The 26,881-nt window shown below is 55.7% G+C and overlaps 1 protein-coding gene across 4 annotated transcripts in view; it reads left to right on the plus strand.

The window, feature by feature from the left end:
- Positions 1–26,881, plus strand: part of ELAPOR1 (endosome-lysosome associated apoptosis and autophagy regulator 1) — a 109,903-nt gene that overhangs the window by 22,198 nt on the left and 60,824 nt on the right. For all 4 annotated transcript variants that reach the window (XM_073320348.2, XM_073320350.2, XM_073320351.2 and 1 more), the window contains exons 2-9: positions 15,065–15,185; positions 16,022–16,214; positions 19,462–19,609; positions 20,900–20,980; positions 21,616–21,721; positions 21,809–21,958; positions 24,014–24,102; positions 26,127–26,304. In XM_073320348.2, coding sequence (XP_073176449.2) covers positions 16,054–16,214; positions 19,462–19,609; positions 20,900–20,980; positions 21,616–21,721; positions 21,809–21,958; positions 24,014–24,102; positions 26,127–26,304 — 913 coding nt within the window. In that variant the 5' untranslated portion in view covers positions 15,065–15,185; positions 16,022–16,053. The remainder of the gene's footprint in view (positions 1–15,064; positions 15,186–16,021; positions 16,215–19,461; positions 19,610–20,899; positions 20,981–21,615; positions 21,722–21,808; positions 21,959–24,013; positions 24,103–26,126; positions 26,305–26,881) is intronic.

The raw sequence follows: 26,881 nt of genomic DNA on the forward strand, positions 1-26,881 counted from the left end.
CCTTTACTAGCTTCAGTTTGTTTGCCTGCCCCACCCCTTTCCCGTTGCAGCCTTTGTTTGTTTGCCCCGCCCCAGCCTCTGAAGCTAACCCCTTGGTTTCCCTGTCCTACCTCCAGCCCGCTTCGCCCCTTGTCCGTGGGCCCATGCGCTTGTGCCACTCCCCTTTTTTAGTTAAACCCTCTTCACTGCACCCCCAATGCTGTTGTACCCCCCCTCCCCCAGTGCAGCTAGAGGAGTCGGAATCGCACCCCATGTTGTTTATTGCCCCCCCCGTCCAGCCCACCCCCTTTTGCGCCCTCCTGCCCTGCCTGCAGCCTAGCTGGAAGGAGTGGTCGACCTGCCTCTCCTTTCCCCTCCTCCTTCTGGTGTCTCCCCTTCCCTCCCTGCTCACAATGGCAGGAGCAGAGACAGGTGGGGCCCCTCCAGAAAACTCCACCGCCCCCCCCCACCTGCTGCCCTGTTGCCCCCCCCCCCCGAGCCTCTACCTCCACTGCCGCAGCCGAACCACCTGCTACTGCCCCCGCTGGGGCATCAGCAGCGACGGGCACCAGCGTGAGCTCTGCTGCTGCCACGTCCCTCGCCCCCTCTGACTCTGGGGAAGCCCCCCCCAGCCGGCGGGAACAGCCAGAGTAAGAAGAAGGGGAAGGGCCCCGCTAAAAAGACCAGGCCCTCCATGGCAGGGGCTGCCCCCACTGCCACAGCCCCACCACCAGCCGCAGTGTCCCGCCCCGCTGCTCCCTCCACCAGCTCTGCGGGTGTCCTTCCCCCGGCCCCCAGAGCGTACACCCAGGTGGCGGCAGCCCCCCCACCTGCCGCTGCGTCATCTCTCCCGCCCACCGCCTCTGCGACCAGCTATAGCGGCCGGGGCCCCTTCCCCACCATGACCAGGAAGCACGGCGTCCGTTGCCTCCTGGTGCCCACCTCGCCCCACATGGAGACCTACGTGCAGGCGTTGGCGAGGGTGGTGGGACCCATGGCTACTGTGGCAGCCTCCAAAATGTACGGCAAGGTCATTGTCTTTGCATCAGAGGCTGCTGCCCAGGAGGCGGTGGAGAGGGTCCTGGCAGTGGGGGGCGTATTCATTCCCCTGGAGCCGCTAGAGGACCTGGGTGTCCGCCTGGTCCTGACCTCCGTCCCTCCCTTCCTTCCCAATGCCGCTCTGTTACCCGCCCTCTCCACCCTGGGGAAACCCGTCTCCGTTATCCGCCCTCTCCCGCTGGGCTGCAAAGACCCCGCCATCCGTCACGTCCTCTCGTTCCGCCGGCAGGTGCAGCTTCAACTGCCGCCAGCGGTGCGGGACGGAGAGGCGCTTGAGGGGTCCTTCCTGGTCCCCTACCGCAGGGCCCATTACCGGGTGCATTACTCCACAGGCGAGGCCCGGTGCTACCTCTGCCGGGCAATGGGGCACGTCCGGAGGGACTGCCCCTGGGCCCGGCAAGGAGGGGCATCCGGGACCCCCGAGTCCCGGCAGGGCACCAGCCCCGTCATCGCCGGCACCCCTAGCTGCCTAGCACCCGGAGCCGCCCCTCCTCCTTCCCAGCCCACCACTGCTCCCACTCGGGCCCAAGGGGCAGCTCCCCCACTATGCCCAGACGAGCGGGAGAGCCCTGCCCCCGCTGCTTGCAATCTGGCGGGGCCTGTGGAGGAGGGTGCGGCAGGGACCCCGCCGGCCATGGGAGAGGGCCCGCCCCAGGGGGAATCTTCCCTCCCTCATGCTGCCCTGCCGTTACCCCGCCAGTCCCTGAGCCATCGCCTCCGCCCCCTGACACGACCCCTGCTAGCCAGCCCCTGGACGATGCCATGGAGGGCTGGGCCCTAGTCCAGGGGAAGCGGGGCAAGCGGAAGGCTCAAGCTCCTCTCCTGCCATCCGATGCGGAGGCCCCCCGGAAGACCAGGAAGGGGGGCACTGATGCCGAGCCTTCCGCTTTGCCCACAGGTGTATTCCATCCACCGGTGCTGGCCGGGGAAGACGTGGCAGCACTGGAGGGTCATATCTCCCCTCCCCAGGAGTCCCTCCCCTCTGAGGCCCCCGACAGAGCCCCCCCTGCCCTGGTACCATCTGAAGCCCCTGTGAGCCGCGAGGCGACCGTCACATCGGGTGCCGGCAGGGAGAACCCCGGGGTGGCAGAAAGCAATCTCTCCTCCATATATGAGGAGATCGAGGCCCTAGGTCTGACCTGGTCACCCAGGGGGAGGACAACCCTTTGCCAGTGGGCCTCGATCTGGGCAACCTCACTCCAGCCCCACTTTTCCCATGTTCCCTCCCCCTAACCGTTGCTTCCACTCCCACCTCCAAGGAGCCCCTGGACTCCTCCTCCAACCCGGCTGCAGAAGGCACCCCACTGACGGCGACCGAGCCTGTTGAGGCGACGGCCAGTGTCACGCGGCCGGGACCCGAGCCACCAGGGGCACCCCTCGTTGGTGTGGAGCAATCAACCTCCTTCCCGGGCGGGGGCCCTACAGGAGACAGTCCACCTCCTGATGCCGCGGCTGCCAAACCCACCATAGAGCCTGCGCCCGGCATCACTGAGAGCCCCCTCCACACTCCCTCAACCCTTGAGCCTGACCGGGAGGTGCCACCACCTAGCTGCTTGGCTTCTGGAGCCCAGACTCTCATCTCTGCCCCTGCCCCTGATCCCGGCCCTGCCCTTGATGCTGACCCTGTCCCTATCCCGTCCACCTCCCGCAATGTTTTTGCGGCCCCTGGGGCTGTCTCCTTCCCTTTTCCAGCAGATGACCCCCAGCGAGCAGCCTTTGTGTTTCCCTGTCCCGACCCACTCAGGGCCGCTATCCTCCCTTCGCCGCCCCCTATTGCCCCAGGGTTCGAGGCAGGCGGCATGGCACCAGCCCATCGGGCGCCACGTCGGGGGTCCGCCCCTTGCCTGCCCGTCTCGGTGGGTTATGGGGCTGTACCGGGGCCCCATGAGGGGACGACCAGGAGTCAGTAATCCCACCGCCCATGCGCTGCGAGGGGAGTTGCGGGAGTTTTTAGAAGACGTCTGTGGCTCCCGCAACAAGGTACAGCTCGCTCTCCAGCGATGGGGGGACTTTCATCAGATCCTCCAGGCCGCAAGGGCTCTTATGGGGGAGGGTAAAAGGACCGGGAAGCAGGCCGCCGCAGCCTACCTGCGGATCCGCAGCTTCCATGACTCGTTACTCACCTACTGGGTGGGTCATGGTGCTGCGTGGCCTAATGGGGGCCGCGAGCGTCCCTGCCGGCGAGGATCCCCCCGCAGACCTCCTCATGGCACTGCTCATCGTTGCAACATTGAACATCCAGGGCTGTAGGATGGGTCTCCGCAGGTGCCAGGTGCTCTCCTCCCTTCGGGAGCAGGGGTACTCTGTGGTTTTCCTGCAGGAGACCCATACAGATCTGGCTGCCGAAGACAGCTGGCAGCTGAAATGTGGGGACAGGGTCTACTTTAGCCATCTCACAGTTCGTACGGCTGGAGTGGTGACCCTGTTCTCCCCCAACCTATGGTCTGAGGTGCTGGGGGTTGCCGAGGCTGTGCCAGGTCGCCTGCTGCACCTCCGGGCCCGTATGGAGGGGCTCGTGCTCAACCTCGTTAACGTCTATGCCCTGACATCGGGCCCGGAGCGGCTGCAATTCTATCAGCAGGTGTCCGCCTTCCTCGGCACCTTGGATCCTCACGAGTGCCTGGTCCTGGGTGGGGACTTTAACACCATCCTTGAGGAGCAGGATCGCTTGGGGACCGAGCAGTGCCCGGCCACTGCGGACGTCCTCCGAGAGATAGTCGAACACCACTCCCTGGTGGACATCTGGCGCGACCACCATCCGGATGACATTTCCACATTCACCTTTGTCCGGGTGGAGGCCCATCAGTCGTGCCACTCCCAGTTGGACCACATTTATTTATCACGCTTCCACCTTTCACGAGCCCACTCCTCCAGCATCGGGCTGGCCCTCTTTCCTGACCATCATTTAGACACCATGACGGCCTCTTTCTGCGCGGGGCCTATTTCGCAGGAGTGGTGGGTGAAATTCTGTGGTCTGCGTTGTGCAGGAGGTCAGACTAGATGATCATAATGGTCCCTTCTGACCTAAATATCTATGAATCTATTGGCACTTCAACAACAGCTTGTTGGAGGATGTGGGCTTCGTGGCATCCTTCCAGGAATTCTGGCTGGCCTGGCAAGGACAGCGGCATGCCTTTCCCTCAGTGCGGCAGTGGTGGGACCTGGGGAAGGTGCGTCCCCGGCTCTTCTGCCGTGACTACACCTGGGGCGCCAGCCGACGGAGGGATGCGGCGATAGAGCAGTTGGAATGGGAGGTCTTAGAGCTGGAGAGGCATCTGGCCGCCAGCCCCCAGGATCCGCCCCTCTACGGAGCGTGCCGGGAGAAGCGGGAGGAGCTCCAGGCCCTCGAGGACCATCGGGCTCGGGGCACCTTTGTTCGATCCTGCATCCATCTCCTTCGGGAGTTGGATCGCGGCTCCCGCTTCTACACCCTGGAGAAAAGGAGGGGGGCCAAGAAACACGTCACCTGCCTTCTGGCAGAAGACGGCACCCCCCTCACAGATCCAGTGGAGATGTGTGGGAGGGTGAGAGCCTTCTACGTAAGCCTTCCGATGGCTCCAATACAACTGGCAGCTCCTTTATCTCCATCCGAGAGGTCTTCTGCGAGACCTCTCTGGGCTGCCGGTCTTCTACCAGGACCTCCTCCGGACCTGGAAACTGCTTTCAACGACCAGGTCTGTGGCGGCCACCGAGGGGGCAGATCTCCTCACGGAGCCCCTGCTACACAACCCCCAGCGTCGCGTGTAGGTGGTGGAGTCCCCCTCAGTGCGCCAGAGGTTGGTCCTGGCAGAAGTCACCAGAGTTGGAGACCTCCTGGATTACGACCGGGGAGACTGGCTGGATCCCCTGACGCTCGCTCAGTGCATGGGGCTCTCCAGACCTTGTACTCCCTGGTGCATACTTCAGGAGGTGAGGGCCGCTTTGCCGCCCGTTGCTTGGGTTTATCTCGACCGGGTCCCACACAAAGGTGCGCCCTGCCTACCCTCCACCCCAGGCCTGCCAGACCTTTTCATCAGGCCCCTGCACCGTGGGCCCAACCGACCCCCTTCACCGTGAAACGGCGGCAAGAGATGCAGCCGGTCTGCTTCCAGACCATGCCAAGCAAACATCTATACACGCTCGTGCTCCACACCCTTCATGCCCTCACCCTCATGTCCTGCCCCAATACAAAATGGCGGGACCTTCTGCCACCTTTGGAGGGTGAGGAGCCCCGGTGGGCCAGCCTATATTACACCTTGGTCCCGAGGCCCAATGGGGATATCAGTTGGTGGCTCCTCCACAGAGCCCTGAGCACGGGCGTCTTGTTGACGCAGTTCACCTCTATCCCAGACACCTGCCCCTTTTGCGGCGTGAGGGAAACCCTGGCACACATATATCTGGAGTGTGCCAGGCTGCAGCCCCTATTCCGGCTCCTCACAAATATTTTATTATGTTTTTGGTTGCACTTTTCCCCTCACCTTCTTATTTATACACTCCCTGGGCCATTATTTTTAGATGACAAATCCAAGGAACTGTCCCAAATTGAGGTGTCATTAGAGGAGGTTTTGGAACAAATTGATAAGTTACCAGGATCAGATGGTATTCACCCAAGAGTGCATATTGGGCTGCATTAGTAGGAGCATTGTCAGCAGATCGGGGGAAGTGATTATTCTCCTCTATTCAGCACTAGTGAGGCCAAATCTGGAGTATTGCGTCCAGTTTTGGGCCCCCCACTACAGAAGGGATGTGGACAAACTGGAGAGAGTCCAGCGGAGGGCAACAAAAATGATCAGGGAGCTGGAACACATGACTTATGAGGAGAGACTGAGGGAACTGGGATTGTTCAGTCTGCAGAAGAGAAGAATGAGGGGGGATTTGATAGCAGCCTTCAACTACCTGAAGGGGGGTTCCAAAGAGGATGGAGCTCAACTGTTCTCAGTGGTAGCAGATGACAGAACGAGGAGTAATGGTCTCAAGTTGCAGTGGGGGAGGTCTAGGTTGGATGTTAGGAAAAACTATTTCACTAGGAGGGTGGTAAAGCACGGGAATGCGTTACCTAGGGAGGTGGTAGAATCTCCTTCCTTAGAGGTTTTTAAGGTCCGGCTTGACAAAGCCCTGGCTGGGATGATTTAGTTGGGGTTGGTCCTGCTTTGAGCAGGGGGTTGGACTAGATGACCTCCTGACGTCTCTTCCAATCCTAATAATCTATGATTCTAAGATGTCCTAAACTAATGTTTCTATGAAGAGTTCTGAAGGAACTCAAATGTGATATTGCAGAACTACTAACTGTGGTTTGTAACCTATCATTTAAATCAGCTTCTGTACCAGATGACTGGAGAATAGCTAATGTGATGACAATTTTTAAAAAGGGCTCCGGGGTGATCCTGGCACTTGCAGGCCAGTAAGCCTGACTTCAGTACCAGGCAAACTAGTTGCAACTATAGTAAAGAACAGAATTGTAAGACACATAGATGAACATGCTTTGTTGGGGAAGAGTCAACATGTTTTTTGTAAAGGGAAATCATGCCTCACCAATCTACTGGAATTATCTGAGGGGGGTTAACAAGCATGTGGACAAGGGGGATCCAGTGGACATAGTGTACTTAGATTTCCAGAAAGCCTTTGATAAGGTCCCTCACCAAAGGCTCTTAAGCAAAGTCTGCTGGTCATGGGATAAGAGAGAAGGTCCTCTCATGAATTGGTAACTGGTTAAAAGATAAGAAACAAAGGGTAGGAATAAATGGTCAGTTTTCAGAATGGAGAGGTAAATAGTGGTGTCCCCCAGAGGTCTGTACTGGTCCCAGTCCTATTCAGCATATTCACAAATGATCTGGAAAAAGGGGTAAACAGTGAGGTGGCAAAATTTGCAGATCATACAAATCTACTCAAGATAGTTAAGTCCAAAGCAGACTGCGAAGAGGTACAAAGGGCTCTCTCAAAACTGAGTGACGGGGCAAGAAAATGGCAGATGCAATTCAGTGTTGATAAATGCAAAGTAATGCTCATTAGAAAACGTAATCCCAAATATACATATAAAATAATGGGGTCTAAATTAGCTGTTTCCACTCAAGAAAGAGATCTTGGAGTCATTGTGGATAGTTCTCTGCAAACATCCACTCAATGTACAGCGGCAGCCAAAAAAGCAAACAGAATGTTGAGAATCATTAAGAAAGGGATAGATAATAAGACAGAAAATATCATATTGCCTCTATATAAATCCATGGTACACCCACATCTTGAATACTGCGTGCAGATGTGGTCACCCCGCCTCGAAAAAGATATATTGGGATTGGAAAAGGTTCAGAAAAGGGCAACAAAATGATTAGGGGTATGGAACAGCTTCCATATGAGAAGAGATTAATAAGACTTGGACTTTTCAGCTTGGAAAAGTGACGACTAATGGGGGATATGATTGGGGTCTATAATGTCATGACTGTTATTTACTCTTTCTCATAACACAAGAACTAGGGGTCACCAAATGAAATTAATAGGCAGCAGGTTTAAAACAAACAAAAGTATTTTTTCACAAAATGCACAGTCAACCTGTGGAACTCCTTGCCAGAGGGTGTTGTGAAGGTAAAGACTATAACAGGGTTCAAAAAAGAACTAGCTAATTTCATGGAGGATAGGTCCATCAATGGCTATTAGCCAGGATGGGCAGGGATGGTGTCCCTAGCTTCTGTTTGCCAGAAGCTGGGAATGGATGACAGGGGATGGATCACTTGATGATTACCTGTTCTGTTCATTCCCTCTGAAGAACCTGGCATTGGCCACTGTTGGAAGACAGGATACTGAGCTAGATGGACCTTTGTATGGCTGTTCTTCTCATATTGTAAAAAAATGTAAAAATTAAGAATCTGAATGAATATAAAATGATATAAAACTTAAATCAGTGTATAGATATAGTCTATCCTCCTGGATAGGAAAAAGAAGTACCCAATTTCGTGTAAATGTTTTTAGTTGCAAATGTACATATTTTAATGGTTACCAATCAGTGTGAATCAGCCATTCTTTAGGAAAGTAACTAAAGTACAAATGCAAAACATGATTAAAATCAACTGTTTAAATTAAGGTTTCCTGCTTGCATGATTTAAATCATGATTAAAATCAGTGACTTAGGTCAATTCACCCAGATGCTCATAAACCATTAAGGGGCAAGTTTTCAACATCCTCATTCTTAAGGCCTGAATTCTGTTCACTTATTGTGAGGTCAGTGGGGAAATCGAACCCAGCAAGATTGGGCCCTTATGTTGCTAAATCCTCTGGCTGCTTGCCTACCACTTCTGAAAATTAAATGTTCCAGCTGGTCTTACTGGTCTTAAATGTTGCTTTAACTCGTAGGTAAATATCCCTCCCTCCCTCCCTGCTGTGGATATCGGCTTTCAAGGTAACTTGTGGTGGGGAAACATAAGCCCCAGTAACAGATGTTCTTCCATATGGCTGTACTGAACAGGATCAAAGATAAGGCGAGGCTGGTCAGAAGGTTGCTGCGCCTCTTCTGAAGCGAGGCAGGTGCAGGGTTTTGTCAGGGGAGCCCTGCACTCCTGTCCCAGCACATGAGAGCCGGTTGACTCTGGCATCTAGGAAAATGACCTTTTTAAAAAAGTTAATTTGTTCCTCTCCTCTCACATCTGAGCTCCATGTGCAGATTCACAGTGTGAGGCGATGAGCCTGAGTCTCTGTAGGCAGCTGTGCTTCAGATGAGCAAGGAAAGGGGGATGCCCTGGTACTCACTTCCCTTCCTATAGCACCTTTGGCCCAAGAACCTCGTGAATTAGAACTGAGTCTCGCAACTAGCCAAAGGACAGGCACCAGTGCATTAAGAGACAAGGCAGGTGGGAGGTACTCGGGCGGTACAAGGACGTCTGGAGAACAGAAGGGAGAGTCATTATCTCCATTTCACAGGTGGGAAACCTGAGGCGTAGAAAGGGGAAGGGACTTGTGCAGTCACACAGTGAGTCTGTGTCATAGGCAGGGATAGAATCCAGGAGTCTGACTTGCCGACAGACCCGTTCTACCCCAGCATGACGCTCTTCCCCAGGCCCCAGGTAGTCAGCTGAGCTGCTGAAAGGCTGAGGAGCCATGAGCAATCTCCTGAGGCAGCCAGTCCGCCTGCTGTGGTTTGTGTCCGTGTGCTTTAGTTGTGTGTGATGAGATGAGTAAACACTGTAGGCACCAGTTCAGCTTATGAAACATCTGGTGTGAATGTCTCTTAATTGCCCCTGCTTCCTTAGGCAGAACTCCGTGTCCGGGTTTACCTAGGAACCTGTTTAATGAACAATGTTCATTGTCACACTAACCCCCAGGTCCCGCCAAGTTAAACACGCGGCTTTCACAAAGGCAGGGAGCGCTGCCCCGGCTGCTTGCTGAGTTCAGGCAAACCCCCTCAGGCTTTGGAATGCTGTCAGACTAAACTGGAGCCCAGGGTTTGAATTAAACCATATGTGAAACCGAAGGCGAGTTGAAACATTGCTAGCTTTTTTTTTTATATTAAAGTTTATAAGGCTCAGAAAGGCAAGGCTCTGTCCAGCGCTGCCTGGGAGCAGCAACACCGCCAAGCCAGAGGGGCTCGGATTATTTGGACAGCAGCAGTGTGAGAGGCCTGTTGTCCAAACCCACAGAAAAGAGACAGACCCTGCCCCAATCGAGCTGACAATCAAAGTCCAAGAGGAGAGACCAGCGGATACAACAAACTGATGGGGGGAGGCGCATGGCAGCAATGAGACAATTAGGACCAGTATAAGTGATTCCTGTTGTTTGTGTGTGCTCCTCCAGGGGTTGTCTGGCTGTATCTGCCTGTTGTCACTTGTCTTCTGCTTAGATTGTCTTACGCTGATTGGGGTAGGGACCCTCCTCTTGTTCTATGATTGTACAACACCCAGCACAAGAGCCCTACGCTACTTAACGTTTTGATCAATGGCCTGGAGGAGAAAACAAAGTCTTCACAGCTAAAGTTTGCAAATGACACAAAACTGGGGAAAGTGGTAAATAGTAAAGAGAACAGGTCACTGATACGGAGTGATCAGGGCACAGGCAAACAATGTGTTTTAAGAGGGTTAAATGTAAATGTCTCCATTTAGGAACAAAGAATGCAGGCCACACTTACATGACTGGGGACTCTGTCCTGCTCCGCAGGAACTCTGAAAAAGATTTGGGGGTTGTGGTGAATAATCCAATGAACATGAGTTCCCAATGCGATGTGTTGGCCAAAAGATCTAATGTCATCCTGGGATGCATAAACCGGGGAATCCTGAGTAGGAGCAGAGAGGTTCTTTTACCTTTACAGCTGGCCCTCTTGTGATTGGTGCTAAAATATGGTGTCCAGTTCTGGTGCCCACAGTTCAAGAAGGATGTGGATAAACTGGAGAGGGTTCAGAGAAGAGCCATGCGAACGACTAAAGGATTAGGAAATGTGCCTATAGTGATAGACTAAAGGCGCTTAATCTATTTAGCTTAATGAAGAGAAGGTTAAGGGATGACGTGATCAGTCTGTAAGTACAGGCATATTTAATAATGGGCTATTCAATCTAGGAGAGAAAGATATAACATGATCCAATGGCTGGAAGTTGAAGCTAGACAAATTCAGACTGGAAATAAGATGTAAATTCTGAACAGGGAGGATAATTAACCACTGGCGCAATTTACCAAGGATCATGGGGGATTCTCCATCACTGCCCACTTGTAAATCACGATGGACTGTTTTTCACAAAGCTCTGCTCTAGGAATGATTGGGGGGCAGTTCCCTGGCCTGTGCTATGCAGGACGTCAGACTGGGTGAGCACAATGTTCTCTTTTGGCCCTGGAATCTGTGAAGCTGAATGTATGAAACAATGGGCTCCTAGTCCCTAAGTGCGGCTCCCCGGTGCTACCAGCTTATAAGGATCACAGTATATGGGAGACCCCATGCCCATCATTCTGCCCCTGCATTGACAAAGCTCAGTATTCAGCCCACATCTTCTCTGGTAGAGGTATCTGGAGAAGCCATGGCTCTTGGCCCATCTCTCTGGCTACTGGCCAGCACAGCTCAGTTGCGTGGCTTTGGTTGGATGACTCTGGCCACGGACAACCTCCCAGCAAGGGGCTCGTGGAGGTTATGTTGGCAGCGTAGCCCAAGCAGCATCGTCTGGCAGCTGTCTGATGAGGCTGAAGTTATCCACGCAGTCAGGCAGCCAAGCACCCGATGCTCGGTCCGTAAAGAGCTCTCTGCTGCAGAGCCCCCGTGGGAGGGTTGGTGAAATGAGCACAGCTAGAACCTGCAGGCTAGCGGGTTCATATCTAGTGAGGTCCTGGGTTCAGCCTTTCCACGGCTCTCCCTGTCAGTGCCGAGCCTGGGGACGGGGTGGTGGCACCCCTGCAATGCATCTTCACGATGAGATGCATGGGGCCAGATTCCCAAAAGCTCAGCTCCCAGAGAGCACCCAAAGAAGGGCTAATTTTTCAAAAGGGGTCAGTCAGCACCCCACCTGCTGGGCTCTTCGGAAAGGCCAGTCCAGATTGTGGGTGCTGTTCCCTTTGAAGATTCTGGCCTTATCTGAGGCCTCTCCTGCCTGTCGCCAGGGTTGCGGGTGGGCCTTGGAAAAGGACCCACCTCTTCCTTCTCACGCTGAGCCTTGGCTGCGGGAGGTTAGGTAACACTGTACTAAGCCAGCTCGCAATCTTAAACCAGACAGACTCGCCAGTCACATTAATAGGCCTGATCCTGCTCTCTCAGCAGTGGTTTATTTTTTAATAGCTGTAATTCTGTTGAGTGTAATGGATTTACTCCTGATTCCCTCGTGGGCGAGTGGGATCAGGATCAGGCCCTCTCTGTGCAGCCCTGTCATACTTTAGACTTGCTGCCGGTCCTTTAGAAAGCATTGTCTCGTTTCACACCAGTGCTTCCAGTGAAAGGGGCAGGCGCTGTCTCTACCAGCGCTGTCAGGGGGACAGCTTGCTCCAGCGAGCCCGCCGGGCTGACAGCGCTCGACAGTGAGTGGATCCTAATCGCTGCGGCTCTGTTTCCGCCAGCCCCTGCCAATGGCAGAGAACCGGCGCGCAGAGAGGCAGGCTGTGTCTCGGGGACCTTTGTGTTGGGCCGCTCCAAGCCACATGCATGTGGTGTGGGCTGTGTTGTTTTGAGCGTGATAAGCCACCCAGCTAATCCCAGCCTGCCACGCTGACAAATGGGCAGCGGTGCCTTGCCTGTCTAGCACGGCCAGCCGCAGTGACTTACTCTCTTTGCTCAGCAGGGGTTAGAGGCGAGTTTTCCCAGAGTGGAAGAGGGTGTGTAACACATGGAGCTGGCCCTGAATGTACGCTCATGTCTGTCCATGTGTGATCCTGCAGGCGGATCCCCCGTGGCATGGAGGGGTTCAGCGTGCACATGGCCTGTCTCATGCCCCAGCATGCAGTGAAGTGGGGTGTCAGAAGCATGGAGAGGAGGGGTGGCTAAGTTAATCTGGCACATAAAGATCTGGGTTCATGTCTCCACTCCCCTAGAGACTCCAGCGTAACTGGGCACGGCACTGGGTATGGCTTCCCTGCAGCCGGGAGTGAGCCCCTGGAGCTGAGCTTGGGGGCCAGCCTGCATCTCCACGGGCGCAGCAGCCTCCCTGCTGCTATCTCCAGTGGGCTGGCTTCTCTCTGTGTGCCCAAGAGCCAGGCTTCCTCTCAGCTGCAGTGTAGATGGACCCTCCGGGCCTGAGCTTCCCATCTGCGTGCTGAGGCTCCCAGCCTGGCCCCGTCACACAGGGCGGCTGTGCTGACGTAACGACTGAGACACTTAGACTCTGCAGTGCCGGGGCCCAGCTAAGTACCATAGACAGGCATCAGGCATGTCGATTCTGCTCTTCCCCGGCTTTGCCAGAAGCCCTGTTGGCGGGACCTCGGAGATGGGAGCGTTATCAGCCTCAGAGTACTGAATCGTTTCCAAAGACCCCTTTTCTCCCAGGGTCTGTTGGGCGAGTGAGGCTTAGATGGGTTTGAAAATAAAGCTTTAAAGAATCTGGATATAAATTGCTTCCCAGCTCTGTGACTCAGTTTCCCCTTCCAGGAGCCAGAGAGATGGGTCATGACCCTTCCTCTTCTCCAGTAGCCCAGAGAGACTTCGGGGTAGGCAAGCCCTGAATTTCGAATGTTAAAAAACAAGCAATGGGGGCAGACTTCTGCTGCCCATTTTTTATACAATATAAAGAAACAACAAACAAACCTCAAATCCGTTAGTCTCCCCTGCAAGGTCAAACAGAACGGCCATCTCGAGCACCCTCTCTTCAGCTGCTTACGTGTAAGGAGCATGTTGGTCAGAGGGGCCAAATTCACCTCTGGGTTACACTGGCACACTGATTGCAGTGAGGGTGCACAGATGGGGTGAGGGAGACCTGCCCGAAGAGGAAGTGGGTGATAAATGAGCCCCTCTTGCACCGATTTGGCATCCAGTGTGTGCACAAAAGGAGCATCACGTCCCCGTGCCAAGGTCAGAGGGAGGAAAAATAACTAAGAGGGGAGTGTAAGATGCGGGAGGAGAGTCTAGGCAGTTCCACCTGATGTCCTCTGGCTTATGCCTGCTGTTTAACTTACACCTGTGGTTACATCAACACTGCATTCAACCCAGGCTCTCCTTACTCGAGTCCCATCTTACTACAGTCAGGCTACCAGAAAGGAGCCCCTCCCTGCCATGGAGGTAGGGCCGTGTGACCAGAGCAGTCTCGCAGTCCATGCAGCCAGGGCTAGGGGAAAGGGAGTATCAACTGACGCCTTCCTGAGGGAGGGCTGGGGTCTATTCCCAGCTCCACCACTGGCCTTCTGGGAGACCTCGGGTGTGGCCCGCAGAAGAGCTGGGCTGGCATCTGTGGACCTCAACTGTGGGGTCCCCTGGAAACCGTTCCACTGGGTCCCTTGTGCTTCTCCTCCTCCATCTGCATTGTTCCCCTGCAGCATCCTGTGCTCTGTCACTGCATTGACTCCTGCTTGCACCCTCTACAGCCTGGGCCTGTAGCTTACCCCATTTCTGCCCAGACGAGAGAAGCTAGAGCAGTGTGAATGTGAGACCTTATCTGTCCCAGCTCAGCCCCTGCACGTGCCAGGTCACAGCAGGAACAAAGCAGGCATAGACAATCGTGTATCAGACTTGGGTACAATCAACAGCGGTGTAATTCACACATGCTCATGTCATGGAAGGACAAGGAAGGGGGCATGACATTATGGCCCTGGATAGACCAAAAACACGGATAAACTTAACTGGTGACCATGTGGGCCAGGAACATCTGGCTCTCACATGGAAAGACTAATAGAGTTTCTGTGGGCTTTTCTGTCCAGCGGCTCAGAGAAGTGGTAACAGCTGGGGACGAACATTATCGGGAAGCATTGTTGCAGGGGCGGGTGTTGGGCTCAGTTCTTCTCTCATCCCCATTGTGACGCCCCAGGCCTTGTGATGTAAGTGGGAGGAGAGTGGGACCCAGGTTCCGCATGTGCCCAGGCATTGACCAGCCTGACCCCTATGGAGGCAGGTGGCACCTAATGGTTTTGCAGAAGCACCTGAGCAGGTTAGCCCCCAACTCCCATGGCAAGTCGACTCTTCCAGGTGCCGTGAAATCCCACTGTGTCTGCCTGCCTCTTCAGGCCCCTAGACCCCTGGGGAAATCTGGCCTAAGGGCCTGGCGTACACTGGGACCATTGAAGCCCCTGGGGCAGGTTAGGGAACTGGCCCTGGTCTGTTCACCGGCCCCTGCCAGCGTGATGGCGATGAAAACGCCTCTTGGCAGGTGGTCCCCAGCTACAGCCAGGTGGGGCGGGGTGTGAAAGGCCGTCCTCACACGCGTGTTGGACCCGATTCTGGTCCTGTGATGGTGGGACTCCATCTGCCCGACTCTGATCTCAGTTACACCAGCGTAGCTGGGAGTAACTCCAGTAACGTCGGGGCAGCGCGCCTGGACTCAGCCTGGCACAAGGTGGGTTCTGTGCCCCGGGTCCAGCGGGGTGTCAGCAGGAGTCAGGCCCGTAGCGCTCCCAGTGTACACGGCTGGTGCTGTGAGGGTCTCGCTCTAGCTCACCTCTGTGCTTTCTCTTCCAGTCTGAATACCACTATGAATACACGGCTTGCGATAGCCTCGGCTTGCGGTGGAGGGTGGCCGTGCCGCACACCCCGGGACTCTGCACGGGCCTGCCAGACCCCATCAAGGGCACGGAATGCTGTAAGCTACTGGCCTGCCCCAGCTGACTTGTGCTCACTGCACAGGTGGTGACTGGGGGAGGCTGCATTTTTCACATCTCATCTGTGCCACTGGCTTCCGAAACATTCCCCACCCAGCTATTAAAGGGTGCAGGCCTGCTCCTGCTCCCTGTGAAACTGGGGGGAGCTTTGCCACTCACTTCCTGAGCAGCAGGGCAGCAAATATTAGGTCTGATTCTCCTCATGAAAATTAGGAGTAACCCCCTGAGGCCCCATTCCCCTCTGACCCCATTGTAAATCAGGAGTAACTCCATTGAGGTCAGTGTAGCACCAGTGTGAGTGAAGCAGACTCAGACCTTGTATATCTGGGGTCTGTTGAGTATTTTTCCATGCAGTGATTACTGTAAGAGAGGCTCCAGAGAAAGACAGTGTTTCGTAAGCTACGGAATAACACAGGGACAAACAGAACCTGTCTGCAGATAGGAACAGGCATTCATTAATCAAGACTCAGCTTCTTTTCCGTTCCTAGGGGAGATTAGAAAGACAGGACTGCAGCAGGGGAGCCCTTTAAAGTGAGCTTTAAAGTTGCAGCTGAAGAAGTGGGTTTTTACCCACGAAAGCTTATGCCAAAATAAATCTATTCGTCTTTAAGGTGCCCCCGGACTCCTCATTGTTTTTAAAGTGAGCTGCGTATCAGTTCAATCAGATGTACAGCCCATAAAATGGGGATAGCCCTGCACTGGGAGTCTGTGATCCTGGCACTCCAGATGCAATACAAATGCTGGGGATCATTGGCTGAACCCTGTTCCGTGTCCCCCTCTCTCCTCTGAGCTCTGTCTCTGGGGTTCTGTGTTACAGCTTTCTCCTGCAAAGCGGGGCAGTTCCTCGACATGAAGGACCAGTCGTGCAAGCCGTGTGCCGAGGGCAGGTATTCCCTGGGCACTGGCATCCGCTTCGATGAGTGGGACGAGCTGCCCCACGGCTTCGCCAGCATTGCAACCAACCTGGAGATCGACAACAGCTTCTCGGAGTCCCTGGAGAACTGCACCACGTGAGTTGGTGGTTGCTGCGCCCCAGGGCACAGCCGCCTTGAATGGAGCTGGGGCTGCAGCCAGCATCCTTGGCCTTTCATGCCGGAGAGCCCGGCTTCCAGGAGCGCTGATCCCCCACCCTCCGGCTGCAGTCAGTGCAAGCTTCTGGCCACCAGCACCTGACAACCAGGCTTATGCCATAATTGGACAAATCAGGATGTTTCTGCTCTCGCTTGCCCAGTCTCACACGTCTTTCCATTGACAGTGACTCTACTCCTGATTTACACCAGGGGAGTAAGGGGAATCAGGCCCAGCCTCTACCCCTCTACCCCCACTTGGGCCCCTCAGAGGTCCCCTGCAATCTCCTCTCTGGATGAAGCCCTGAGTTCTTACAGGGTCTTCCACAGGAGCTCAGCTTGTTCCCAGTAGCTCCTCTCTCAGCTGAGTTCTCTGGCCTTTCATGGGACCAGGTGTTTCAGTCCGTCCTCTGACCCAATTAGCCCTGCCCTCTCAGGCTGCTTCACTGCCTATTACAGCCCAGGCAGGGCTAATTGAACAGGGCTGGCTGGCCCCAGGCCTACTGGCCCCTAGTGGGGCAGCCTGCCCTGCCACACACACCCTGAAGGGCGTTCAGACCCTCAGATCTAGGCCGTCCTGGTTGGCGGCTCTGTGCTAGGTAGGTGGAGCCTTGTGCCAGACGCTTTCCCTCTCTCCCATCCTTTAGTCGACTGCCATCAGGCGCCTGCTGTACCGGGTGTTGTTCCCACGACAGACCCATATGATCTGCCTGTGGGTGCCGTGGGGCAGAGCTGTGATCCCCTGTCCCTGCAACCCGCTGCCGCTGGAACAGCGCTTCACCCAGAGCAGTGCAGAGACCTCTGCCCTGCCGCCAGGGGCAGGGAGCATCCTCTCCCCGGGTCCGAGCAGAGCAGCCAGCGGAGCAGAGCAGATCCTGTAGCTGAGCAGTGGGGTCCAATCTCCCAGCCAAAGCTAGTGGTAGCCACAAGTCCCCCTCCCCACTGGTGCCCTCTCACCGGGTCTTTCCCTTGGTGGAGCAGAGTGGAGCAGCCACCATGTCCGACTGGCAAGGTCAGTACCGCGGGTCCGGTGGAGGGTCTCCTCACCCGCAGCTGATTCAGCCAAGGCCTGTCCAGAGCACCGTGAAAGACCCCATGTCATGGACTCTTAGGACTCATGCTCTCTCCAGGCTCTGTATGGTCCCTGGGGGGAACCCACTGTGCAGGCTCAACTCTTCACTGCCCCCTTCCTTTAGTTTTTGCCCAGTGCATACGTAACCTGTGGAACTCACTGTTACATGATATTAGTGAGGCCAAGAGCTCAGTAGGATTCAAAAAAATGGTATAGGCATCTCTGGATAAGAACAGCCCTTATCGCATTAACACTTCAGTCTAACTGTGACTATAATCCCTGGCACATCATGGCATGAGCTGGCCAGCACCTCTGAGGGTGGGCTCTGAGCAATTATTCCATCGGCGCTCACTGAATTCTCGCCCCTTCCCCTGCAGCAGCTGGCGTTGGTGCTGTTAGTGCCAGACTGGGCTAGATGGATCCTGCCACCTTCTAGGACCTGCCTCTTGCCCCTCCCCCACTTCCACTCCTCCCATCTTCAGAGTTGCATAGAAAACCTGGCACGCTTGTGGGCACATCAGCCCCAGCTCTCTGACCAGGGAGGGTCTAGCAGCACCTGCCAGGATGCAGAGACAGCCATTTGAAATCATCTCTGGTGGTATCTTTCTGAGCTAGAGCAGAAACAGCATCTGTGTTGTAAGGAACCTGTCCCTGCAACCAGCCCTAGTAGCTGATTATCATTTGTTAGTGTTACTGTGATGGCCTCTGGCCTCCGAAAGGTGCCAAAGGGCTTTACCAGCAACAGGGGATGGCCAGATGCACAGGTACTGGTTCTCCCACCACTGAACTGTAGCCACCTCTGGGGTGGTACATGGCAGCTGTTCAACAGCCCACAGCAACCTACCCAGCTGTTTTGGAGGTGAAGGAGAGCCCTGTCGCTGACTGCAGCTGCTGGAGGAAACTACGGCCTTGTCTATATTCAGTTGCATTACTACTAATTTAAGCCAGACTTATATTGATTTAACTTAATTTGGCAAAGAATTGACTGAAGCCTGGTTTAAATCTAATTAAGAGCATCCACGGAAGCCGTTCGATATCATGCCGTTAGTTCAGTGGTCCCCAGCCTTCCTCTGGGAATAGCACATTCCTATACCCAACAGACCGTGGCGGGCGCCAAGCACCCTGCTGCCGACATGCCGCCAAGAAACGGCAATGCTTCTCGGTGGCATTTCAGCGGGTGGTTCTCAGGTGGCAGCGCTCGGCAGCGGCATTTCGGCGGTGCGGTGTCCCACGGGCGCACACAACTGCCCCCGTGGGCCCACTGCGCCCGCGGGCACCGTGTTGGGGACCCCTGCTTCAGTTAAACCAGGGCACCTCTGAATGCAGACAGGGCTCGGGTAGGTTTTAGTCCCCTCCCTCCCAGTCTTCGTGCACTGCAGTCGAGTTTGCACTACTCGCTCTCCTTTGTGGAAGCTGCTCCCGGACCTTGTGTGCATTCCGCCATCCCGCACAGTTTCGTTTCCCTCCTGGCCTTTGATCACTTCCCACGCCGAGAAGGCGCTCAGCTGCTTCAATCCGAAAACAGGCTTTTCATGAGTAACTCTCCCTGGAAGACGGCGACGTGGCACGAGCGAGAGCGTTTATGCAACTTGCAAATGTAACCTACTTCTAGCGTCACTTAAATTATTCATCCCACTTCCGGGCGCACTCCGAGCAGCTGCAGCTCTGCAGAGCCTTGTCCCCTTTCTTCTCAATAGGGCCAGATCGGTCTGTTCAGCTCAGAGCAACGACCAGCGGGGGGGGGGGGGGGGGCAGGAAGGAAGGTCACCGAGCATGCTGCTTTCCAGCCATGTGACAGGCTAGCGAAGGAGATGCGCTAAGGGAAGGCACAGTGGGGCTCCCGGCACTGCTACGTGATCACAGTGCTCAGGGTGCAGGGCGGGGCCTTTCTAGTCAGCTGTGCCATTCTGAGCACACCTGCAAATCCCTGGTGATGCCAGTGACTGCACTGACCTGGCTGAGAGCACAGTCTGGCCTGTGTGCTCCACCGGAGCAGGCGGGGAATGTCTCCCAGCCCCGGTGAGCGATGCTGTTCCTCACTTTGTGTAGCTCTCCTTTCCCTGAGCAGTGTCTGGCCTCGGTGCTGTGCTCACTGCCATGCTGTTCTCGCTGTTCCAGCTCAACCTGGGTGCCCCTGGGAGACTACGTTGCCTCCAACACAGACGAGTGCACAGCCACCCTGATGTACGCCGTCACCCTGAAGCAGTCTGGCACCGTCTCCTTCGAGTACATCTATCCAGACAGCAGCATCATCTTTGAGTTCTTTGTACGTCTCCTTGAGTTGCTGCTCCTCGTTGGAGTTCTCCGGGACACATTCCCGTATCAGAGTCTCCAAGGGCTGGTCTGACACACCCTGGGAGGGTCAGGAGGGATTGAACCTGGGACCTAAACACTTGAGCCTCTACTACAGGGGTGGGCAAACTAAGCCAGCCCGCGAGCTGCACCACATGGCTCCCAGAAGCCACGGCATGGCCCCGCTTCAGCTCCTACATGCTCTAATGGGAGCTGCAGGGGTGGTACCTGCTGCATGGGGCAGCGTGCAGAGCTGTCTGGCCGCACCCCCGCGTAAGAGCCGGAGAAGGGACATGCCACTGCTTCTGGGAGCCACTTGAGGTAAGCATCACTCAGAGCCTGCACCCCCTGAGCTTCTCCCCACGCTCCTGCCCCAGCCCTGATCCCCCTCCCGCTCTCCAAACCCCTTGATCCCAGCCCAGCCCAGTGCACCCTCCTGCACCCCAAACCTCTCATCCCCAGCCCCAAGCCTACACCCCCAGCTGGAACTTGCACCCCTTCCAGAGCCCCGATCCCCCTCCCGCCCTCCCAGCCCCTTGGTTCCAGCTCAAAGCACCCTCCTACATCCCAAACTCTTCATCCCTAGCCCCACTCAGAGCCCGCACCTGCACCCCAACCCCAATTCTGTGAGCATTCATGGCCCTCCATACAATTTCTATTCCCCAGTGTGGCCCTCGAGCCAAGAAGTTTGCCCACCCCTGCTCTGCTCCCTGAGCTAACCGACCCAGCTGTGTTAGCCGAGGCTGGGGCAGGCTCCTGACCTCTCACATGGCTCAGATGCCACTACAGGAGGTCAGTCCAGCTGCTGTCACAGTCCCAAGAGGAAACATGCACTGAGGGGTCCCTGCCCATCCCTCTGGCTCAGCAGGAGGTGGTTCACGGTTGCCCTTAGGAGTCTCTTGATGCCCAGCTCCAAGGAGCTGCTGGGAGTGCCATCTGCTTGCACTGTCCTGGAGAGCAGGATGGCCAAAGCGTGGCTGGCCGCCCTCTCAGTTAATAAGCAAACACTGCATGCTGGGACATGTAGTCTCTGTGGGTGGTCCCTACAGTAGATGCCAGTCCTTTGTGTGATGTTCTAGGGCTTGTGCACGTTACCCATCTCACAGAGCCCAGCTTAAGGGCTTCGCCCTGTGGCAGGGGGTTGGGAGGGCAGTGGAAGTGGTCCTTTCAAAAACAGTCAATGGGGTGAGAAACTGCACTAAGAACCCAGCAGAGAACTGACCTGCCGAAACTGCATCCTTAGCCCAAGTTCCATGTGCCCTAGGTTCAGAATGACCAGTGCCAGCCGACTGTGGAGGAGTCCCGGTGGATGAGAACCACGGAGAAGGGATGGGAGTTACACAGCGTAAGTAGGAGCCAACTGCCCGATCTTCCATCTCCCCAGCACAGTGTGACGCGGCTGGGGGCATGGCTGGCAGGCTGTGGAGACCCACACCTGCACTCACAGCCAGTGAGCTAACCCTGTGTCCCAGGGCTGCTGGAGGAGCTGTCCTGTAGATGGGGTGTTGGGCCAAGGTCCCTCCTCCCCTTCCCTGGGGGTGATCAGTTAAAATCCAACCAATAGCTGCTGGGGTCGCACACTCAGTGCTCCAGAGTGACTGGTCACGTTAAAAAATCGTGGCCACAGGAGATGTCCCCGATGTCCCAGCCACCACTCCCTTTGTCAGCACAGCTTGTTTGAAGGCCCAGGATGACAGATGATCTGTTGCTGAGTGCAGGACTGCTAGACTCTGATTCTGTCCTTGCCCATGCCGCTGTAAGTCGGGAGTGCCGGTGCTTGGTGGAGCTGCACCGGTCTGAAGCCAAGTGAGATCAGAGCTGGGTCCCTGCTCTAACCACTGGGTATCACCCCAACCCTGTTTCAACCAGCCTCTTTGGACCCTGCAATGAATTTGCTGGAGCAAAGGGACCAGGCAAAGCAACGTCCCATTTCCTGCCAGGATTTGACCTACCCCCAGGGGGTTCTGTTTAATCTCGTAGGTGGAACTGAGTCATGGTAACAATGTGCTGTACTGGAGAACCACGGCCTTCTCCGTGTGGTCCAAGGTCCCCAAGCCCGTGCTCGTGCGGAACATTGGCATCACAGGTACATGCTCGCCTGCTGCACGATTGCACCAGCCACTCCCAGCCAGCGACAGTCTGAGCTGACTGTGTGTCCTTCCCTCCTGCCCAGGGGTGGCCTACACTTCGGAATGCTTCCCCTGCAAAGCGGGCACCTACGCTGCCACCTCGGGATCGTCCTTCTGCCAGCTTTGCCCAGCCAACTCCTACTCCAGCAAGGGTGCGACCTCCTGCCAGCGGTGTGAGCCAGACGCCTACTCAGGTAACAGGCGGCGTGTTCCCACGCTGGCACCCCGACACACGGCTGCTGTGTTCGGCACCCCAGGGCCTTCTGACAAGGCCCGGCCCGGCTGTGCTGATCTCCCTCCACTACAAACAGCTTGCAGGGCTCGGCCTCCCAGGAGTTCAGGAAGCGGAATACGGCTAGCTGGGAGGGCCTGGCACAGGCCAGGCATCGCCATCGGGGTCTCCCTGACTGTCTGTGTCACTTCCTGTTCCCTGCCCACCAGTGGGATCTCTGGCAATGCCCCCCAGAAGCCCGACATAGACCCTGGACTTTGCCCCGGGCATTGCCGTCCCCTCCCCTACCCCCGTACTGCTGTTGAAACCAAGGGTGAAGCTGGCTGTTTTGGTATTCCTGCTTGTTCACACGCCAGCGTCACCAGAGATGTCCACGGAGCCCTGTACAGAGAGATGGGACCGAACCTCTGTTGCCCTTCACCCAAACTATGTGGCATGGGGTGAGATAAAGAGGGCCCAGGTCAAAACCTGGGGGAGGGGGGCGGCAGGTCTGGTTTTACAAAAGAAAACTCTGATCAGGTGTTTAAAATCCCCCGTAGCCGGCTTCTGTGTCCTTGGAAGCAGTTTGTCCCCGCTGCCCCAGAGCCCCAAAGGTTCCAGTTTTTCAGGCCTGATATAAAGGGGAGCGATTTTTGTTACAACATTCCCACAGTGGAATGGTGCATTTACCAGAAACTTCCAACTCTGGAAAATGTGGTGCAGCAGGTCATTCGAAGGCAAGCAGACTTCTCTGGGGTGTCCCATGGAAATGAAAGCAGGCCCAGGAAAGTCCCACCTTCGGGAACCTGTCACAGCAGTAATACCTGTCACAACTAGCACTTTACAAAGGAGGTCAGTATCCATATCCCCAGTTGGGGAAACTGAGGCACAGAAAAGGGCCGTGACCTGTCCAAGGTCATACAGCAGTTCAGTGGCAGAGCCAAGAATAGAACCCTGGTGTCCTGGTCCAGTGGTCTGTCCACGAGGCTGTCGGCTGGTCAGTGGGCGAACCCATTGCTAGCTGTTTCAGACTGGTCATTTTACAGTACCCAGCACATTCCTCCTGCAGCGACAAGGGTCTGTTACCCACCGGATCTACCCCGCCCAGCTGCTGACATTGTTGTGTGAGGCTGTGCCAGAAAACCGATGCTCATAGGGCAGCACTTTCACACTGCACAAATATTTGAAGAGGGAAGAAGCACTTACTAGTTTCCACCCTACATGTCTCCCAGCGATTGCTACAGAGCTAATCAGAACTGGAGTACCCAAAGCAGATCTTACCGCCTTGTGGTTTCGGCTCGATTGCTGGCCGACAGCTTTCTGGGAACTGGCAGGAGCAGTGACGAGGGTCTGTGCCCTACAGCAATGTATTGGCCCTGCTGGGCTGGGCTGTAGGGAGGTGGGGCTGACATGTCCTTAAGGGCTAAGATATGACTCGCTCTAACTGTGGTTAATTCACCCTGACACTTCCAGAGTGGAGTCTGAAACATGGTCCCTGGGAGCTGTCAGTGATGTAGCAAACTCCAGGGAGGATGGTGCAGTGGTTAGAGCGCTGGCCTGGGACAGAGCTGGGTTCGGTTTCCACCCTGCCACAGAGCCCTGCGTGGCCTTGGGAAAGTCACTTAGTCTCTCTGTGCAATGGTCCCCCCCATCCGTCAGGGTTAATGGCCCTGCTCTGCCTCACTGGGGTCATGAAGAGAAACACACCAAAGGCTAGTCCAGCAATAGGAGCTGGAAGACACCTGAGGTAGATAAACATACAGCACAGAGTTAGTGCACCCTGCCAGTGACTCTTGGGGGGGGGAATACGCACCATTAGACCCTAGAAGAGTTAATCAGCGAGCAGCAGCTAGTCTGTGCATCATGGACACGGCCCCACGTCATGGGAGGGACCCTGGACACACTAACGGGAGGACGTGAATGCTGAGGAAGAGCCAGAATTGTCCTCTCACGGCACATGCTACTGGGATCGAGTGGGCTGCCCTGCTCCCATTGCTTGGTTTTAATCACAATCTTTTTCTTTCTCTTTACAACAAAGACCAAGGCTCCAGCTCGTGCAAACCTCGTCCGCCCTGCACAGATCAGGATTATTTCTACACGCACACGGCCTGCGACGCGAGTGGAGAGGTATGTGCCGGCCAGTCTGTGTTCTTGTCCCAGGGCTGCCTCAGGAGTCACCCATTTATATTTAGCACCGCAGTGACACCGTGCTCTTCTGTTCATGTTCAAAGCGCTGGCCGGCATTCGCTACTGAAAGGACACAGTTTACTTAAGTCATGCTCCTGGCTGCAAACCTTTTCTTGCCTTTGTTCCGCCCAACCCTGTAAGAGCCTGGAGTGGGCAGAGAGTGCACCGTATGTTTGCTTTGGGCGGCTGGCAGCGCTCTGTCTCGGATTGGTCTGACCAAGAGCTAGGCAGCTTCCCCTGTTGTCTTTCACACCCACACCTGGGGAAAGCAGACTAACTCCATGGCCCGTCGGTTCGGGTTTTGTCTTTTTATGTATGAAGGGCGCAGTGGGTCTGAACAACCATGTGACTAAGTGTAGGCAGCATACAGAGCCTCGCGACACACACGCTGAAGGATTCGGGGGTCTCCTGGTGCGCAGAACACAGCGAGGGCCACTGGAAGGCTCACTAAGAACTTAAAGGGGTACCACCCAATTCCTCTAACTACCGTTAGGGTTTGCATACTCCCAGCAGTTGTCCTGCTTTAAATAGAGGGGCTTAGCTAAAGTGAGCCAGCCCGTGCTGCTGTCCAGGAAGGGGAGTGAGCTAGGCTTGGGGGAAGGCACCTGTGTGAGTACCTGCATGCAGGCTGGAGCCCAGTATTGCTGTGGCCTGGTGCGGCACCCACAGGCACCCCTGGCCCCTGAGTATGGCCAGTGGGAAATGGAGTCTCTTCTCCACTCATTTTAGTTTGTTCCCTGGAAACGCATGTTTGCCATCAAGGGGCCGGTGTGGGGTTTGATAACAACACAAACCTGACCGATCTCCAGGAACCCAGCTTCTTCTCCACACAGACCCGCTTCAGCCAAACGACTTGTCGGCAGGGGAAGCAACCGTGTCACAATTCTTCAGCCTTTCCTCTGAACACTCAGCCGCTGCCCAGCGCTCTTAGGTAGAGCGGGGTCTGAGCAACTCCCAGTCTTGACACATTTCTCCCCACACACCCCCGGGAGGCAGGGCAAGGCTGTTATCCCACAGACAGCTGGGCCCTGAGGGCCTAAGTGACTTGCCCGGTCACTCAGGAGTCTCCGGGGGAGCTGGGAAATGAGCCCATGTCTCTTGGGTGCTGGGCTGGTGCCCTGAGCACTGAGCCATCTCCCCAGGTCAGGGACAGGTCCAACATGGCACTTCTCCCCTCATCTCCCCTTGGGAGCATTCGTGTTTAAAAACACTGCACCAGATCCTCAGCCCAAAGGGAGTCTGCCATTCCCAGCGGTGTGACAGGGACTGGAGGAGACAGGCTGGAATGTGCTGTGCTATGGGGATCCTGGGCTGTGTAGAGGAGAGTATACCGGCACAAGGTAGAGCAGCCAAAGGGCTGCTCCACCTTCCATTGCCCCACCAGCTCCCAGCAGCCCGGGATCAAGCTCCCTGGCTCTGTTTAAAGCCCTGCCCCTTTACATCCCAATGCACAGTCCTGGGGGTGGGAGCAGGGCTCTGGGAGTCTGCGCTGCTGGCTTCTGGTCCCAGCTCTGCTCTGCCTTGCCATGTGGCCGTGGGAAAACCCTCAGCTGGGTGCAATGCGTTTCCCTGGCCCATGGTGAGGGTCGGTTAACAACTTTGCGTGAAGCTTGGAGATCCTCCAGTGAAAGGGGCATAGAACTGCAGAGCCTTGGAATGACAGCTCTTGCATCCTGTCAGCAGCTGGCTCTGCCGCCTGCCAGGATCAGGGTGGTTTCTGGTTAAGAAGAAATCTCCACTCTCCCTTTTGTTTGCCTCCCCAAGGAGCGTGCTGGGCAGGGCGCAGAGTCGCAGTGATGGCTGTTACTGCACACTGCTGGGGGTGGGTCCCATGTACAACAGCACCTCCTTGTGGAGGTGATTCATTTTCTGTCTCCCCACCAAGCTCACACCAGCTGTCAAGTGTCCCTGCCGGGCCCAGGCTGGGCCATGCCCACTCTCACTTGCTTTCTGTGCTCCTCCAGACTCAGTTAATGTTTAAATGGGCAGAACCAAAAACCTGCAGTGAGGATCTGCCTACAGCCGTGCAACTGCCCCCCTCAGGGGTGAAAACCAAGTGCCCGCCCTGCAACCCTGGATTCTTCAAAACCAACTCCAGCGCCTGTGAGCCCTGCCCATCCGGCTCGTATTCCAATGGCTCCGGTAATGCCACCCTGTCTGTTATGTCGGCTGAGTCCAGCGGGGCTGGAGATCGGCTCTCCCAGCAAGGCACAGCCTGGGTTTGTTCCCCGTTAGCCATGCTCCGTGGGCCATGGAGTCAGGGCAGGTTTGGGTTCTTGATCTGGGGCAAGTCACCATGTTGCTAAATGGGAGGATGGGCCTGGCTAGCTCCCTGCCAGGGTCCTGGGCTGGGTGTCTGGTATGGAGAAGGGATCCCTGCACTGAAAGTGGCAGAACCATTGGCTTACCCTGGCCATCCCCTCGGCATGTTGTCAGGCAAGAAGGAGCATTTGGCTTTCCTGCCTCACACAGGGCAGAGAACCAGGAACGCCCGCATCCCACTTGTAGCTTGTGGTTGAGCTAGAGGCTGGATTTGAGAAAGAGACGCCTCGTCCTGTCCTGGGGAATCCACCCCGTCCCTTCATCATTCCATTGAGTAATTGCCCTCACTTAAAATCTGCCCCTTATCTCTTTCCTGAACTTCTCTAGCTTCAGCTTCCAGCCCCTGGATCCTGTTCCTTGGACTCTAGACCAGGGGTGGGCAAACTTTTTGGCCCGA

Source organism: Lepidochelys kempii, chromosome 21 (genome assembly GCF_965140285.1).
Source record: "Lepidochelys kempii isolate rLepKem1 chromosome 21, rLepKem1.hap1, whole genome shotgun sequence".
NCBI classification, from domain to species: domain Eukaryota; kingdom Metazoa; phylum Chordata; order Testudines; family Cheloniidae; genus Lepidochelys; species Lepidochelys kempii.